Source organism: Passer montanus, unplaced genomic scaffold, assembly GCF_014805655.1.
Source record: "Passer montanus isolate IOZ18808 unplaced genomic scaffold, ASM1480565v1 scaffold54, whole genome shotgun sequence".
In the NCBI taxonomy this organism is placed as follows: Eukaryota; Metazoa; Chordata; class Aves; order Passeriformes; family Passeridae; genus Passer; species Passer montanus.
The window spans coordinates 4,413,925-4,433,081 of NW_024370374.1; the positions used below are offsets into that span (position 1 = coordinate 4,413,925).

A 19,157-nucleotide genomic window follows, 5' to 3' on the forward strand; every position below is an offset into this window, starting at 1 on the left:
AGAACTTTGAGTTCTTTCAACCCGGACAAGGCCTTTGGGTGGATAAAAGTAAGGTCATTGCCAGCCAGTCGCCTGGAAAAAAATTGCAATAATAATTTCAGTCACAAAATACAGTACTTCTACAACCATCTAACAAGGAAAATCACTGCAATATCAGATCTTGCAAGCAATTATGCATTTTGCATTCAACTACACTACATCCACAGTCTTCCAAGTTTTTAACAGTTATGTTACTTACAGCACATTTTTAACCATGAGGATGCATTACTCAACCTCATGGATATTCTTTTGCAAAGGTGCTAGAAAAAGCACAGCCTAGAATGATGTAAAACCTTCTGATGGTACTATGTTTGAAAGGGCATTTACCAACATGATCCTCTGGATTTCAGCATTGCTCCACTGAAACAAGCTCTGAGACCCATGTATTTTTTATCTATACAGCAGCTTCTGAAGAAAGTATGAAGTTAGGTAAAAACAGATGCTAGAGCAAAGCAGCAGAAGTCTCTATGAAAATCCCAAATATGAAAAAATATTCACAAGCAAGTGGTATATTCACCCAGTGCTGACAATTGACAGGACACCTGCTGATATGACCAAGACATAATATTGGCAATATTTCATCTTTTTGGTCAGCTATTTGGAGGAACTTTTGAAGAAAGGAAACTCTTTTAGGGCAGGGAGAAATGGAACAGGATTCTCAGCCCTATACTCTCTCTCAAAATGTGTCTGGTTTCAAATCTGGACTGTTAGACAAGAACACAGAGTAAATTATGAAGATCAATATGATACTAAAAGTAATCAAGATGAGAGATGCTGCAGAATACAAAGCATGAAAGCAGAAGCAGCAGCCAAAACAGCTGCTTCCAAGCAATTTGTTCCCCCTTCCCCCACTCCTTTTCTTTCTTCAAGGTTTCACCTCTCCCCTGCCCAGCAGATCTGTGCAGTCCAGCCTAAGTTGAGCTGCTAATAGCTGTATTTCATCAAGGGGAAAGACAATAATGCAAAACACCTGGTCATCCATAACTGACACAAGATGCAAAATTTTCAGCCAAAGTATTTGGTTTTAGTCTGGGGTTTCATATCCCAGCTACGCAAAAGCAATGCTGGACAAGGCTGTGCAATGAAATCACCCATGGGAATACTACGTACAATCCAGTAAGTGTTAATAATCAAAAAACAATCAATGTGCCTTAACAAAGGTTAGAGAATATCAAAACCCACCTCTGCTGTTACAAGGCACTGTGAGGCAAGCCAGACACAGCAAAGGGAAAATAATATTTCAAATAGGCAAGCAAAGGAAATAACAAGAGGAACACCTAAAGGATCAGCATGCCAGAACATAGCAATGTTATTACATTTTTATCTCCTTCTATAACTACATAGAAGAGATTACCAAAGCACTTAAAGCTTACATAAATCTGCTTGCAACAGAACTAGTGACTTAATACAATGCTGCGTGATAGAGAGGATGCTAGTTATCTTTATTAAATCCATTTCTCAAATGCAGATGGTTATATTTATAAACCAAGGGAGAAGAGGACTAGTCCACCTTCATGAAAAACAAGGTGACAGCAGAAGATCCTACTTAGAAAACTGTTACTCTTGCTTGCTTGGTTCTAGTCCTGGTATTTTCACATACGCCACAATTGCCATTGTTCTGACATCGCTACAAGCATGTTTAAAAGAACCCCACATCTGCTGACTGCTGAGAAAAGTTTGTCTGCATGCTTGAGTATTATCAAACAGCTCTGAAACTAGAAGAAAAATAAGAAGAATCTACTTATGCTTATTCTTGAAATCTCCTGTCTGCAAACAACCTCAGAATTTCAGAACCAGGACATGACTTCTTCAAATACTTCGAATTTTTAACATTAATGGAAGTTTCCAGATGGCAACAAAACGGTCCCCTAAAATTAATTTTGTTGTCAGTAGCAGTCCAAATCGACCTGATTAACTTTATCTGGGGGGATGTGGAGGAAGGTTTGCAATATGTCATGTCTTTCCTTCTAATAATTTATTTACAAGTTCACTGTAAACAGAAAGAAGTACTGATGAAACGTGCTGGGTCTCTACAGCAGAGCCAGTAATCTGCAAAACACGTTTATGTTAAAATGTGTTTGAAACAGCATAATACAAATCCTTAAACAAAATTCAACTGAGGCTGTAGCACCTCATCATTCTGCATGCAAACACTACTATGATTACATATTACACAACTCAAGGAGTGGCAGCCCTGGTAAATGTGTCAGGCAGCTCTGGCTGCAGCTCTGCCAAGGCTCCCCATTAATCTGCTGTGTGTGAGGCTTGTCAGGCATCTGCTCCCTCTCCCAAAAAGACTGGGGATTGTTACTTTAGCTTTAAAAAAGCTAAATTAAATAGCTTTTAAATAGAGCTTTAAAAAAATATAAATATCATTTATAATAATAGATATTATTAATAATAGAGCAATTTTAAAAAATAATATACAAATAGCTACTAATAGAGTTGAATAGTCTCCCTCAACCTGAATGGCACTAACAACAACCTAGAGAGCACTGGAAACACATGACAGCTGAGCCAGAGCAATATTTGTGTGACTTCAAATAGCAGGACTCTGCTTTCCTCAAGGCAGCTCCAGCTTCTTCAGCCTTTTTCCAACCAACCAAAAAACCCCAGCCTTTGTGATCAATTACATTTCCATTTCTCCACTCTCTGGCAGTGTTCCAGGCTTTACTCCTCAGTTTGCCAAATGCACATTTATCATTCACATCCTAGCCTTGGGGAGCTGCTCCTGAGGAGGTTCCAAGTGCAGCTCCCAAGAAGGCAAAGATCAGTATATCACACACTGCTCTCAACACATTTCCCGTGCAGCAGCTGGAAGGATGGATATCTTTCTCTCTACACAACCAGGTTCATTTTAAAGAGAGAATTGAGAAATAAATAGCATAGCATACACATACAGCATTATAAACTGTCATTGAAATCATCCAGTCAGATTTTTCATGTTACCTTCTTTCAGCAAGTCTTAAAAATATTTATTATTAAATAACTTAAAAGCATATGTTTTTCTCTCTCTCACACACATGCTAAATGGGCTAAGGGAAATCACAGTTTTACCAAGGCCAAAACTCTAGCACAGCAGAAAAGACACAACTTTCATCTCCTTGCAGCAAGACTCACTACCCTGCTTGAGAGCAGCCCTGGAATGTCCTGCTCCGTGGCGGGACAATTTCACATTGTCACAAAGCAGCACCTTAAGGCAGCCCACATTTACACTATCAAGGGCTGAGTACCTATCCTTCCCCTCATTCTGAGTGGAAATGGCTACACAGACCTAGTCTGAAATCCACCAGCTGCCACTGAACCATTAATTAGAGCTCTTCCTCCAAAAGGCAGTGGGCTGCAAAACAGACTCACCCACAAAGACAGTAAAAAATTAAATTACACAGACAAGTGTAAAGCGTCCTGCCATGCTACAAGGCCACAGAAAACTTTGCTGTCTCTTACTTCTCAAGGCACAGACACAACAGCAGGCATCATAAATGTGTATCACACTGATCATGAGTTTTTCTGCTAACTCTATCCTGGCTCCCCTTGTTTGGAGGCTCTGCCAAGGACTGCAGCTATTATTATTATTATTAATTCTAGCTGGAATTACTGCATCTGAGTTAAATCTTAGAGGTTTCTCCAGTGGAGTCACAGATGCAATATATGACCACAATGGGTATATCTTTCTTGTAACTGCTTAGCATTGAACGTTCTAGTCTTCTATTTTGACTTTAAAAATACATATTGAGTGTTTTAATGGTAAATTTCAACAAATTCAAGTTTACAGAGTCAATTTCAGCATAGCAGGATAACAGAACAGGACACATGGAGAATAAAATCCTCCTGCTAGCCTGTCATACAGAGGTGAGCAATATCCTTTAATCATTCTTTTAGTGACCCAGTAAATAATCTCCAGATGTGGATGACACCTTGTTATTACAGACATCAGGATGCAATGTACCTGAAGACTAGCCTTTCATGGTGTCTCATTCCCACAGTACACACCAAGCCTAGGCTCTTGCACTGAACTGCAGCTAATACGGTTTCCTCTCCTTTGGGAAATTAAAACTTTTGCAATTATGAGTCTGGCAACCCAGCTGCATGTTAACCGAGCCAAGTTAATCACTGGTGTGGCTCCAAAAGTCAGGGAGGGTGTTCCAAGGATACATTTTGCCTGTAACAATTAAAAGCATCGCTCTTATTATGGCAGGACGCAATAAAACCTCTTGGAAACCTCTGTCCTTGTCTTGCATCCCAGATGGCAGTGAACCCTAGGACACTTGAGCAAAGACTTTCATCTCCTTCCCTCCATCTGAAGGTCTCACGCTCATAGAGAAAATGTTTTTCCTTTCCTCTTGGTAGTATGCTTCTAACCTTTCGTCTGTCTTGTCTCAGAGCAAAGTATAATGGCTACACAGAAAAAATTCAAAGAGTGACACAGACCGCAACCCTGACATGTCATAATAAAACACCTGACTTATTATTTTTACTTCTACATTAGCCGATTTGTAGTAAGAGCCAAGACTCTGTTTCAAGGTTTAGTCTAGCCTGAGCCTTCCATAACCCATCACTGTCTCTCTGCCTGGCCAACATCTGCTTTTAGCTATCCAACTTTTACCTATTTTCATCCCATTGGAAAACATTGCACTGCTTCTCCACCTGTACTTTCACAAACCCTACTTTTCATGCTGTCTTACATAGAATTGTCCTGCTATCTTTACATGCCTGTCCCTAACTTCCACTTTTTCTGGGTTCTCTGTGTTTTCCAAATACAAACTTGAATTTTATTTCAAGTTGTCCCAGAACAGAAGTAATCTTTGGAAACACCTCATAGATAACTTAACCCAGGATGCCCAGCAAGTGTTTCCTCAAAGCTGAAAGAGCTTCAGTTTCCATCTGTGCCAAAGCAGCAGTCACTTTGGAACAGAATTCTGTTTTTTCTCAACAGATTATGCCTATTTATGTGCTATAATTTATTAGTCAAGGCTGAAAGATCTACAGGAGAGGTACAGCCATTTGCAAGAAAATACAGGGTTTTGCTGCATGCCTTGTGCAGGGGTGGGTGCCCTTCCTGCAGACAGCTCCTACCCCAGATGGGCAGCTGCAGAAAGGAGGAGCTGGGTCTCCACTGAACCTGGCTTTGCTTATCTGGGAGCAGCAAACTTGGGCACTTCTGTCAGCTGCAACCTGCTGCATTGCTCGAAGCCGATCTACTGCCACCAGGTTACCCCAAATTCCTGCACACCAATTTAACAAAACTGAATGGATACTTTACTTCACTGCTACTAACAGAAAATGCATTTGTCTCCTCCTTTTCTTATGGCAGTTTTACTATTATACAGCCTTCACCACTGTTTATAAAATTGTGAGTACTACACCAAGACACATGATGACTGGAGAAAGACGAGTGTAACTACAACAGCACCAACTCCACTTCTTGTCACGATCTCTCTCCCTTTCCAGCATTTACAGCTTTCTCAAAGCTATACTGAGCTTTAAGATAATTGCTTGTTTTCAAAATGCATTTCTGGTCTAAAAAGCTAAAATATCTAAGTAAACAAAACTGACTGATTAAAAAGTCTAAAGCTCGTTCACAAGTTCTATGGTTAAATTGTCACCAAGAGTCACCAGCATCTACCAGAAGACAAAATATGCTGTATGGTAACATTTTTCATGGACTGTCAAAACCAGGAAAATAAACTACAATGGATTTTCAGGAAAGGAAGCATTTAGAGCCATGCAAAAAAAGCTCTATGCTTTCATTTTCAAGCAGTTTCTGTATTTGGGCAAGACCTCGAAGTAGAACCCACAGACTGCAACACATGCACCTATAGAAATAATGTAACATAAAACAATTATCAAACACTACAAGTTGTTGAAACAAGTGGTCTTTGTAATCTCAACTAGTATTCTGCAGCAAAAAACCCTCAGAAGTTTGCATAAAGTTCTTAACATGGACATATTTGTTGCCAACATAAGCAACAATACCATGGTATCTAGAAAACCTAGTGTGCAGCAGAAATGTTGAGTTGCTGCAGAAAGCAATTTTGATTCCTCTCACTTCCAAAGCAAAATCCAGAATATATTTTATAAAATACATTGTCCTCTCCCTACTTGCCTTTGCATATCTTGTATTACGTTATGGTAACTTTCCTTTGCTTTACCATAGGCCAGATAGACCTTTCTCTTGATAGCCATCTCAACGCTCAGGTAATAACGCATTTCACTTTCCTAGTCTGCACAACAGAGACAGAGATGAAAGCTGCCAAGTATGGTTTTGATCAACTGGGATGCAACAATTCAATTAACTACAGATTTGTGCTTTTAGCAGGTAGTGCTATCTGGATGCTCAGAATGTTTCCAAGATCATGAAATATGTTAATGGTCAGACATGAGAGGGTGAAAAAACTGCTGCTGATACAGCGAATCCTCAGAGTTGCTTTGATCTGTTCATACAGCCCTGTCTCTTGCCCTGGCATTGACTGGCTATCCAGGCATGGACACCCACTGCAAAATGGCAAAGTGGGTTAAGTCTACATGTATTTGGCAATTAAACTTTCATTACTGGTTTTCTAACCACTTCAGATGCATACTGGGTAAATGCAAGACACAGGTTCTGCAGACACCTTCACAATGAATGACCTTAGAGAAATTGAAGTAATTTTCAGTATGATTCTCTGATTCAGTTTAGGTTGACGGTTAGCTTTTTTCCAGCTGAAATAAAAACAAATATTTTAACAGAATAATATAGAATTTTACTTTTATATAAGAAGAGCAGGAAAAAGGAGTCTGGTTACCATTTCTGTGCCAGGACATCTGCCAAAGCTAATTAGCCAAGAATACCTCTGTAATAACAAAGAAATACAAGAATACTAACATCTGAACAGAGGGGAGGAAAGGAGCTAAAAGAATGGCATCACCACATCTTAAGGTAACCCAGCGTCGTACTGTGAAATTACAATGACAGCAAATACTCAGTTACCTTCTCGGAGGATAAGGCATTTACCTTCAAAATACAGGATTTATTTTTTCTCCTTTTTTGTCTAAGGTTTTCAGAGTTCATGTGATGACTCTTGAGAACCTGCCCTCAAACTGGCGACCTGGTCACTCACACACACACCCCTTTTGTTCCACACCAGTTTCTGAAACTGAAAGGAGAAGGATGGAGGACTGCATGGCATGAGCGCCATTTGGAAAACTGTACTTGGAGAGACATAGCTTACGAGCTCCTCAAGTTGCTGCACAGCTTCCAGAACTTTCTTATCTGGTTTATACCTTCAGACAGCCTCAACCTGGCAACTCAGGCAGCATAATAAATAAGGCTTGTAAGACTGGTCTTGAAGTGTAACACAGCAAAGTTCAGCCTTCAGGCCATTCAGCTAAGCCAGCTTCTGTGTGTGTGCATGTGAGCAGAACACTCAAACTCAAAAAAAGCAACAGATAAGGAAAAGGTTTTGTTGTCCTCTGAAAGTACTTGCAGCAGAATAACCAGTCTTGGGATCCTTATATACAACCACATCAACTTTGGAAATTAACATGTAGAAACCGAAACTGGAAAGAAAGAACTTCCTCATCTTCCAAAAAACAATGGAATTTACTCAATCTACTAGCATCTATCCCCACAAACAGGAAAAAACACGCAGCTGTCAAGCAGAGCAAGAACCTTCTAAGCTACAGAAATATTCTTGTATCAGCATGATTAAAACTCATCCAGAATCAAATTGATTTAGGATTCACAGAGATAAGAAAACACTAATTAAACACAGGTTGGCCAACATGTTTTGAAACATCATTTAGCATTTAATGCAGACCAAGTAAGTGATGTTTAAAAATATCTTAGCTGACTGTGGTTAATTCTACTTGGGAGTCTTTGCCTAAAGGTTTGTCTTGACTAGAATTTGAAGGTGCAAGTTACAACACGCTGATGGCTTTCTGAAGCTGCAGTGCACACAAGGCAGCAAGCGTTTCTAATGTGAGCAGGCTGGTCAAGTTGTTAGGCTTTTAACTTGCCACCACACGAGAAACCTACCCCTTACATTTTTTTCATTAACATTTTACCTCTTGGAATTCAGGCTGGATCAACTGAGGAAATCACCTCCTGCAGCTGTTCAAATATTCAGAGCTGGTAGATCGATGGAAGAGCACTCACTGGCTACTAACCCCATGTTATATGGCTCTTTTTGAGGAACCAACAGCTGGTATCTACACTGGCTGCCTTTGTAAAAAAGCAGCTGGAGAAAGATCTCTGCCTGTTCCTCAGACGCTGCTGGTGGGGCTTAATGGACAGAGATGGGGCATTAATGTCTCCAATTGTACCAGCCTGTTTTACAAGAGGACATTTAACCACAGTTTTAGTTATCACATGTGAGCTAACACAAGGCATCAGGACAACATGAAGATTCATTCTTACCTTTTCTACTCAAAACAAGTCCTTCACCTCCAGTTTCTAACTACAAACCTGGGGATTTCTCACATAGACAAAAGAGAAAAGAATGGCACCATCTCATCAACATTCACACACTGCCTTGAAAATCCTGCTCTTTAAAGACCCAGCACTGAAGGACAAGTCAAGCCTTTCCATCAAGTGTTCCACAGCCAGGTGAGAAAAGACACAGCATGTTCAACTAACAGCCTTGGCATAGCTCCAAGACATGTCTTATTCACAAAACTCAGGTAATAAAAAAGACATGATACTCCCTCTCCCTCTGCATGGAAGATAGAACTTGGTGCTGATTGAGAAATTAGAAGGAAGGGTACTATCTAAATTACACACTGAAACAGATACTACAAAAAATAAGCAGCTGTGGCATTTCAGCCAGGTGGTCATCTTCAGCTGCAGTCAAGAGGGAAAATAACTCTACACATCTCCCTTGCAGATACTTCCTGATTACAACCTTATGGCAAAAACCCACCTCATTTTCACTGCCAGTATACATTTTAATTATTCCTTATGTTCCTAAAATATACTTTGTCAACTAAAAGCCATGAGCAGAGACTCTGGAGATATTTAAGCAAATCCTCTTAAGGCTTGTAATCAACATGGATATAATTAAATAGTCAAGCAAATACTCAGTCACACTGTTTATTTTCTTGCAAAAATTAGTTGCACGTGTGTGGTCTCTTGTTCACTGTCTACTCATTTCTCAAAAAGCAGAATAGCATTGTGTTTCAGAAATGAGAAAACTCTTTATTTCCCCAACCATTTTCAACCAGCCATTAAATCAGAAAGTTTTGCCCTTGCCTGATAAACAGTATCTGAAGGTAGTGTCACAGGAGAGAGACTACTGCATATCATGTATGAGCAAAAAACAAAAACACAACAGATCTTGATATCAGTACACATCTGGAAGTTGACTGAGCCCTCGTGTCTGTTGGTGCCTTCAGGATGGATTATTTTCCTTGCAGCATTACTGGCTGTGATATGGTTTTTATACCCAATGGTCCAAAAGCGCAGAGCACCCTCCTCCCTGACCGCTGCTGGAGGAGGCCAGGGCCTGGCCCAAGGCTGACTGGCTGGGAAATTACCTGCGTCCCCTTCATACAGTCACATCCTTCTGTCACAAGCAACCCACAGACAGATATGGAACAGATTGCAGTCCTCTGCTTCTCGCATGGACCAGCAGCCACACAGCTAAAAGGTGATCATCTCAATCTCACCCATGAGTGCAGGCCAAATCAGATCACAACATTCTTAAGGGTTAAGAGTGGAAATCAAAACAAGCTTAAAAGGTCATTAAGTCAAAGACACTTCTGCGTTATTGGAGTGGTTCAAGTTTCTGAAGACAGACTAGAAAACTGGCCAAGAACAAAAATAATTTTCATTTTGCCTTCCTCAGTAAGAGACTGCCTTTTCAATTAATCTAGCAGATCATTCACAAATAAAGTCTAAAAACCTTCAAACTACTTTAGATAACTTTACATACTGGAAGGGATGCCACCTTTTAAAAAGGCCATCAAAACATAACACAACCTGGATATTCTAGTTAAAAAGTCACACTAGAAAATGGTTTCTACTTTCTAAAAACACTGCATTATCTAGTTATATTTTCCTCTTCTAGCTTTCTATAAATACTTCAGGTGTGGTTAGAAAACCACGGCCAAGTTCTTGAAGAATTTTTAGTTTCTATATCGTGTTTAAGGCAGCTGCATGTTTACGTTAGCATTTTCTGAAGAATACACATCATTAACTGCTAAGGCAAAACCCTTGGTGGTCTGCTTCTCCCTGACTCTGACCATTGCCATTCCAATAGTTTGCAAATGACTTCCAGATGGGTATCAGTTACACAGACACGGAGAATTTTTATAACATTTATAAACAGTGCTCACTCCTGCTGACAGATGGTGAGTGTGCTACGCGGTGACACGCACGACCAGGCTGTGAATGGGGGCACATGGGGCACTCAACCCAACGGGCACATTCTGACCCTGGACAAGGCAAAACCCCTCTGCTGGTACCTGTGAGTAATGTTCCCACAGCACATTACCTCAAAGTTACAAAATCCCACATTATTCCTGCGAATTTCATTCTTTAAATTTCATTCTTTAACATGGCCGTTTGGTGCCATTTCAGATGTCCTCTTCCACCTGGCCCCCACTGGTTTCCCATCTGTGTCACACCTGTCAGTCCTGGTGCAGGTGTCTTGGCTAATTCAGAACATCTAAAACCAGCCTGGGATGGTTTTGAATTGAAGCACCCGAGTTGCTTCCTCTTTGGTGATGCAGAGGACACTTCTGAATTGAGCAGCCAGCTTTTCCAAGTCAGGTGCTCTGCTTCTTCCACTAGTGCTCTTTTTAGGATTTGGAAAATGATCCTCTGAAGTCTGTGGACTACCAAATAATTCATGTCATTGAAGAAATGACAACTCCCATTTCAAATGGCTCCTACTGAACTTATTAATCTCAGCCTCTCCATACATGTAACTCAGTTGCCTAAATAATACATTCTAATTGTCTCCCATTTCCATTCCATTAAATTCTATGATACTATTTTGCAAGATTAATTAGCAAAATCTGCCAAGGGCTAATTGAACACAGCATTTGACAGCGCAAGGCTATGGCATGGCATGAAGATAAAAGTGTCTGGGGCTGTCTCCTTGATGGAGACCCACTAGACTGCGTGCTGGTGTAGGTACTTACTACATTCCCATTAGTTTGTGGGATTTTCATTTTCCTTAGCGTAATTCTTGGGAGAACTTCTCAATGAAAAGTCACTTTTAGCACAGGTTCCAACACCTCTTTAAGTCTTTTCTTTAAATCACTTTTCTTTGGCATGGACACTAACTCCAAGGTTTGCATGCTGAAAAAGCAACTTTTGCCTGGCAATCAGAATTTGGATCGGTTCAACTATAAATAAAAGCCAGGAAGAAACTTTGACAATCATAAAAAGGAAAATTGTGGTCGTACAGACGGAAGCATGAAAGTTCAATTGCTCCTGTTCATAACCAGCAAAAATAAAGAATGAAGTATTTTTGTACCCTGTCCCATAGAGAAAAGGGAACAGGGAGAACGAAGAAGAAACATTGTCATATCTGCTGCTGGTCATTTCTTTTAAGGAGGCAAGCTGTTTTGTTTGAACTTACTTCATTATACTCCCATTTAAGAATAACTTGAACTGAAACAAGGGAATCTGGAATTCTGTTTTTGTTTTGGAGGTTTCTTTCTCCCAGAAGTTGTTTTAACACATCAAGTAAGCATGCTAAGAATGATTTAAAGCTCTTTGTGTTCACACGTAATTCTGAGCTTAATGCTAACCTGATTTTTTTTAAACTGAAAACCTAGAATTCAGAGGGGCAATGAGGTACATGTAGCAAATGGCTCTTAGGTAATAAGCACAACAGATGATGGCTGAAGGCTCTGCCTTTCCTCCTTATCTCCTGACACACCCCAAGGTTTATGAAGTTACACAATAACACCCACCCATTAGGTTTTATTGCTTAATTACTCATTGAGGAAAAAAAAATGAAGTCTACCACAGTCATCAAAGTTGGAAAAACAGAATTGTTTGGGCTTTTCTACTTCTGGTGTGAAACATGCCTGTGAAGAATTAAAATTTAAAAAGGGGGTTACAGATCTAGTCTAACAAAACAAAGACATAGACAAGTGCATATTATAAAGCACATATGGAATATTTGCTAGTATATATTCTGAAGCCAACCAAGCCTTCCTAGTCCACTTTTTTTTTTCCAGCTGACTACTCATGCCATAGAGCCTTTCTTAAATTCTGTCAATTACACAAAAGCACCATCTGAAAACCTATTTTTCTTCATAAAGCATTCTTGACTATATCACAGACATAAGCAATAGCTTAAATCAGAGGGAAAAAAACCCAGGACCTGTTAAACATGAAATGAGATTTCACACACAACTTATCTGACATAAATCAACTCAACTGCACTTCACAGTTGCACTGACCTGAGTCAAAACTATTTAAGAACTGGGTAAAATGGAGTTATTTAAGTGCTTTAGTAATGGTAGCTGCTACGTTATCAGGATGTAAGAGAGATCAAAATTCTAAGGAGAGGTGGAACACCTTATTAGAGTAACCAGTGAGGCAGCAGTGCAAAGAAGCAGTCTACAGGAGCCCAAATCTTTCTTCAGAAGCAGGCAATCCATCTCTTATCAATTTCTCAATATCTTTGTTCCAGTGAGGTGCAGTGGTTGTACTGGTTATAACAGATAACCAGAGTCAAAGGGTTCAGGGCTTTATCTGCAGTTTTGCTACAGGGTTCATTTATTCTTTTGCCCTCTACAAATGGTTTTCATTCTTGGCTTGTTTCCTGCTTGGTGAAGTCAGAAGAACACTTCCCTACCTCATAAGGGTGGTCTCTTTGGGGAAACAAGCTGTTCTTCCCCTAAGGTAACTTACTGAAAAACCTCTCACTGCAGCAGCATCCATAGTCCTAGTCTTGCCAAAGTCACACCCAAAGACAGCTTTAATTTGTACTTGAAATGCTCTTTAATAAAAGAAATTCTAGTTTGTCACTGAAAATATAAGAGAGGCACAGCAAATTGCAGGGGTTTTGTCTTATCTGTTGCTTAGTACTGGAAGTTCTCAAAGCTCTCTTGCACAGGTTGAACCATTACCCTCGCCCTCTCTTCACAGATAAGGAAACTCTAAGGCACACAGAAAGCACGTGTCACCTAACAGCACTTAAAGCAGTAAGTGAATGCCAAACCTGCCTCCCTGTGTACTGACTGAAACCCAACCTAATTAAGGACAATGCTGCTGAGGGCATGCTTCAGCTTTGCAAAGGCATCTTAGCTAAGACTTCAGCAAAATACTGAGCACATGAGGTCAGGGATTCAGAAATCCAAGTATCAGTTAAGTAAAGCATAACAAAGAAAGCTAAAATAAGAGTAGGACAAAAGGGAGATCGGAAGTGGGGGGAAAAAATTTCTGCCAGAGAAATTAACAAAAAGCAGCCCTGTACCACAGAACTTCTGATATAGGTCAGGATGGGCTTGTGAGCATTGCATCTGCAGCCTATAAGGACAATGGAAGCCAGCTGCTCAGTAAATGAAGCAACACCTATTTTATGGAACTTATGCAACAGCTATACTGTAGCTCCTTCAGAAACAATGGTAATTACACAACTCTTGTGTTATCTTTGGATAACACTGTAATTAATATGTGTCATCACTCTAGCCATGATTAAAATAATCACTATAAAAAGTCCCTTGTAAGTAGCATTTACTGTCCTGGTTTCCAAACAGGTACAAGATTATATTTTTAAAGTATAATTGCTTTTTCTGTTCACAGCTCAACAGTGTTTCTCCACCCACCTCCCACTTTATACAGCCACGTGATGTTGCAGCAAAACTTTAACGTGTAGATTACTTACAGCTCTTCCAAGTAGGGAAAGTTCTTGAAGGCATCTTCTGGTAGTCTCGTGATGTTATTCATGCTGATATCTCTAGAAAACAACAAATACATATTTATCAATGACCAGGAAAGGATTTTTACACTGTATGAGGAGGATACAAAAAACAAAGTCTCATCAGAGAGTATGACAACAGAAAAAAAAACTACTCTCGCATCACACAGTAATATCTCTTTCCAGAAATTTGCATGCTAAACTTTCAAGTCACTGTAATTTGAGAATCAAGCTGCAGCAAAGACCTATAAAATGGGAAGTTGACAAAATAAAGTTTTCCAACACCTCTAAACAAAAATAATTACTGTGAAACTACAGGGAAGGCATGCATGGAAGAGGCTCTACAGTACTGTTATCTACAGTACTAATTTTTACCAACTTACACTTACATACAGTTTTAACTCAGATGATTAAGAATACTCTAAAACCACAAGCATATGAAAAAAAAATATTGTGACCACCCACCACGCAAATTTTCATCCCACAGTGTCTCTAAAAAAAATAATACGTGCATTAGGACTTAATAAATAGCTTCTGGCAAACAACGCTTCTGGAACAACTGGCAAGAATAGCAGAAACATGTCCTAGCTCTACCACAGTCTTTTTTTGTTTTCTTTTGTTTTCCTTCTATAAAACCCATAAAGTCCTCGAGGTAATAGTTTTAAGCAGATTTCATTCTCAGTCCCTGAGCAGAGGGAAGCTGGCAGCAAGTGCTTACATGATAGGTATGCGGACCTGCTCAGCTTTTTTCTCTACAAAGCAGCAGTAAGTGGCAAACTTGGTGCCATCACCTCACTTCACACCTACACAAGGATCACAGATAATCCAGTCCTAAAGCAAGTTATTACCCAATGTGAATAAAAGCAGCATGAAAACAATTTGGTTTGATAATTCAACTAGCTGCGTAACAGTTCATGACATAATCCAAGTTCTTACTTTCCACTCGGTCGTCGGTTTGGGTTTTTCCAGTATGCAGTTAATAAGCAATTCAGTAACACTTGTTAGTAGAGCCTTCCCTGCTTGCTGTCTTCCACATCTTGTTCTCTAGTGCCTGCATGCCACTTCTACATCATTCAGATAAAAAAACAAACAAACAAAACCAAACTCTCCTTTTATCTCGCTAATGGCCAACAAGTATCGCTGAAGCTCCTCCCTGACATTAACAAGTAACCGGCAGCTGATCTGCTGCACCACCTGTGCAGCAGAGACCCTCAGGTGGCGTGAAAACTGCACTCTAACACTAAATCCAGCCATTCCTGTCAAACTGCACTTACACTAAATCCAGACAGCCATTCCTCTGAACTGCACAGCCATTCCTCTAAAACTACCCTCCTACACTAAATCCAGAGACACCATTCCTCTAAAACTGCACTTACACTAAATCCAGAGGCAACCATTTCTCAAAAATAAGTGTTAATGAAACAGTAGTCAAAAAACTTCATTTCTCACTTCCCAGCATAAACGAAGAAAGTTACTCCTCAGCAGCTAATAGTACACTAACCTAACTCAAGAGCAGTGACATCAAAATAAGGTTCAGCATATATAAAACAAACCCAACTGTGGTAAGAGCCAAAATAAATCCACAAAAGGTTCACAAGGTACAAAAGGTTCCTTCACCAAGCTCCAGGAGATAACTGGAGGTGCTTTATCCCCAGACCCGACAGCCTGCATGCTTTAAGCAGTGTTTTGTGCCTTGGCAGCAGCCTGGTCACAGTAAAATGTTGCTGTTGAGGATGTTTTTCTTCTTGTGCAGAAAAGTAAATGAACGTATCAGGTCCATGACCTGTCATCTGTCTGCTCCATGGGAGACTGCAACATCTATTTTCACTCATTTTTCAAATTCTCATAAACACACATTTGACACATCGAGGCTTGTCCTCTCCTTTTTAGAGAGCTGCAAATCCACTTTTGTTATCAGCTGGGAAGCGTTTATGAATCGGGCAGAAGAGTAAGAAGAGAGTGGAGACCCTAATCTTAAGAACCAATAACCTCTGCAAGAAAATCCTAACTCTGAAAAAACATTCCTGGTGATATAAAACCTTACTGTCATATGCACCACAATAACTAGTGGTAGTAGAAATAACAGCACATAGCATCAGAAAGCACTGTATGAATGCTTATGCATCACCTTGGCACAGATTGTGGCTGCATCCACGTTTGTTCCACTACATGGCAGCTCTTTGACATGCAGTGGTCTTGAAATTTCCAGAGCTATAAATTTCCAGAGCCCAGTTTCAAAAGTGCCCTATGCAATCCTACACAAAGCCAATGGAAACCACGCAGACACACAGAATGGTTGACATCCAAATTCAAAGCAATTTTCATTTCTCTAGGATCTGAAATTAGCTAATAATGTTTTTTCTGTGTAGCTTCAAGTATTAGGCTCTACAATTTTAATTTGGGAAGTAGATTCTTTGGATGTAAGCATGAAACAGATCATCTTAATGACAACCATCATCAATACTGTCAAGTTCTACTGAAATCTATTTTCAGTGAAGCTGAATTTGTAAAAAATCCAGACAGAAATAGAAACTGTGATTGTCTTTATCGCGTGAATCTTCAGGGACTGCTTATCATGATGCCTTGCTAAAAAGCTGACATTTTTACGAAGTTTCTGCCTTTGCCTTCATTACATATGATAGTAATTCTTAATAAATAAACAAGTCAATCATTATAGCAGTGATTTGCAAACTTTGGGGAATATCCAAGCACCAGCTCTGTAAGTTTCCTAATGATCATCATACAAGTCTTAAAACAATTCCTGTTTAATGAAGAACATTATGCAAAAGCAGCTTTGCTGATATATATTAAAATTATTTTTTCTTTTTTCATTTCACTCTACAGAATCTCCTCAAAGAATGAGTTCATAAGCACTATACACTGGTAATAAAGTATTAAGCAGTTCATGACCAAGAATTTTCAAACAATATTAGGAACACCCATGACACTAAAATTAGATTACTTAATAACTAGTCTCTATGAAGTTGACCTAGTTAATTTGGGAAGATACTCCTAATAACACAAAATTAATAGAAGAATTGCAACAAAAATGGCAGAGCACAATATACTGTAACAAAATAATAATGACAAATAATCCCCAAAGCCACAGTCCAAAACAAAAATAGTCCCTGCTAAGTTTCTACTGTTTGCATTTAAGACATAGTCATTTTACTACTCCTAAACTTAAAAAAAGGGGATCAGTCTATACAGTATCAAGAAGGCTCTCTATTTAATAAAGATAAGTATTAGTATGCCCTTTGACATGTCAAAGAAATCTCCACTGAGAAGCTGTCATACACCATCTGTTTCTCTACTAAAAATCCCTCGGTAATATAAGCCCAGAAATCATTTAGGGTGCTAATATATTTAAAAAGTTCCTCAGAATGAATAAAAGAACACTAGTAGTACTATTCCATCCTCTAGCAGTGTTCATGGGAATGATGCTATCACACAACAGAAGGCAGCAGTTGCCTAAAGCCCCTTTTCAGCAGGACTAGGCTTAGAAGACCTACTATGGATTGGGTTACTACATCCAGATCTAAGTCCCCTAAAAGCAGCACAACCTCTGCAAACCTCTGAATGGCCACCAAACACACGAAACTCCCAACAAATAAAACACCAAAACATCCATACATTTGCTTTAAATTTTACTGGTAAACTGAAGTTCAGACTTGGTTCTTCCAACAAGTCCCCAGTATGGTCTGTCAGCCCAGCAAACTACACCTCTGCCTCAAAATTAAGTTCAGACCCACATTTATACTTGGGACATTTTCCCCAGAAAGTCAGACACAACAGCTCCAAGAGAGTCGAGATTATGGTAATACCATGGTTTACACTGCACATTCATCAGGAAAAGTGAGAACTATGGGTAGACCTGCACCTTTCACCAGGTAGGCATTAACTGGGTTTATCTGTGCTAAAGAGCCAGGCTAACTCTTCACTCATTGACCAAGATCACCAAGGCAGAGGTGGCAGATGCCCCGTTCCTGGAAATACTGAAGGGCATGAGGGGCAAGAAGCTGGCATTGAAACTGAAAGGATGGCCAAGAAGCTGGCATTGAAACTAAAATACGAGCTGCCAAAGGTGGTAACCTCTTCAGCAAGAGGCTGCATCTTGGGGGATAACATGAATCACAGCCTTATAATTACAGTCCGTGTCACTATTTCAGGTGGGAGAGATGTAACGCAGAAAATAAACACAGTTGCACTCTCTCCTACATACCATGGCTGCAGCTTTGAATGATAAATAAGGCTTCTTACACTCTGCCAGAAGCTTTGTCCTTCTTCCAAGAAGGTACTACAGAAAAGAATAAAACTAACTAAAATTAGTAGCTTGTAGCTATGAATGTTCTTTCACCATCCCAGGTAATGCAGAGATTAATTTTTACAGGCAAAAGGTGAAAAGTCAAGCCAAGGTACTCCAGCACTCATTTGCTGTCTCCAGCCTGCTCAGGTAGATCCTTTCAGTTTATTCTGACAACTACTTGAATATTCACTTCCAGCTGAGTCCAACAGTTTCCTGCTTTCACCTAACACAGGAACACTTTAAAGTCATTAAAAATACTTATACTAACTGGCAACCATGGTAAAGCACTGAAACTCTCCCTCTGCTGAAAACAGGCATCAAATGTGGTTTCTGTGTTCTTTTGAATATGAAACTGTTGGGTTTTCCCCATTTAAAGCTGTTGTGTCCATTTTCCTTGGAAGAGGAAGGCTAAGAGGAAGGCAGCTTTGCTGGACAATCTCATCTTGCATAATGCCAAACATTTAGTCACTTTTAGATCAACCAGCGGTGGAGGCTTCAGAACTGAACTAGAAAATATAACACACTTAAACTTTTTATTAAAATCCTTCTGCAAGAATTCTAGTTCCTGATGTGAGGGTTTTGTTACTTGGATTTTATTTTTTTTCCAAGGATTGTTGATTTTACCACTAAGCAAAGAGAAACACCCCCAGGCTTCAGGATGAGCAGAAATACTTTTGTCTCTTGGATGGCAACTTACTAATTCTCTCATATTTTAAAAACAGAAACTCTCATCTTTAACAGTGGCTTCAACCACAGCTTTCATAAGTGGCATCAGACAAAAGATCATTAGATGCAACGCATAGCATGTCCCAGTGTCTCCTGCAGACACAGGTAGCCTCCTCTGTCATTTTAAAGCACTGCCTCTGCCATAAAGGAGCCTGACCCCTGTTAGATTTCACTCTTACACCAACTGCCTGAGCATGATTCTGGCTGGAAAGAACAGATGACTA

General features: G+C 39.7%; 1 protein-coding gene across 1 annotated transcript in view; it reads right to left on the reverse strand.

Annotated features, from left to right (window-relative positions):
- Positions 1-19,157, reverse strand: part of LGR4 (leucine rich repeat containing G protein-coupled receptor 4) — a 71,803-nt gene that overhangs the window by 27,015 nt on the left and 25,631 nt on the right. The window contains exons 2-3 of the mRNA XM_039725025.1: positions 13,869-13,940; positions 1-72 (exon numbers count right to left, since the gene is read on the reverse strand). Of these exons, the coding sequence (XP_039580959.1) occupies positions 1-72; positions 13,869-13,940 (144 nt within the window). The remainder of the gene's footprint in view (positions 73-13,868; positions 13,941-19,157) is intronic.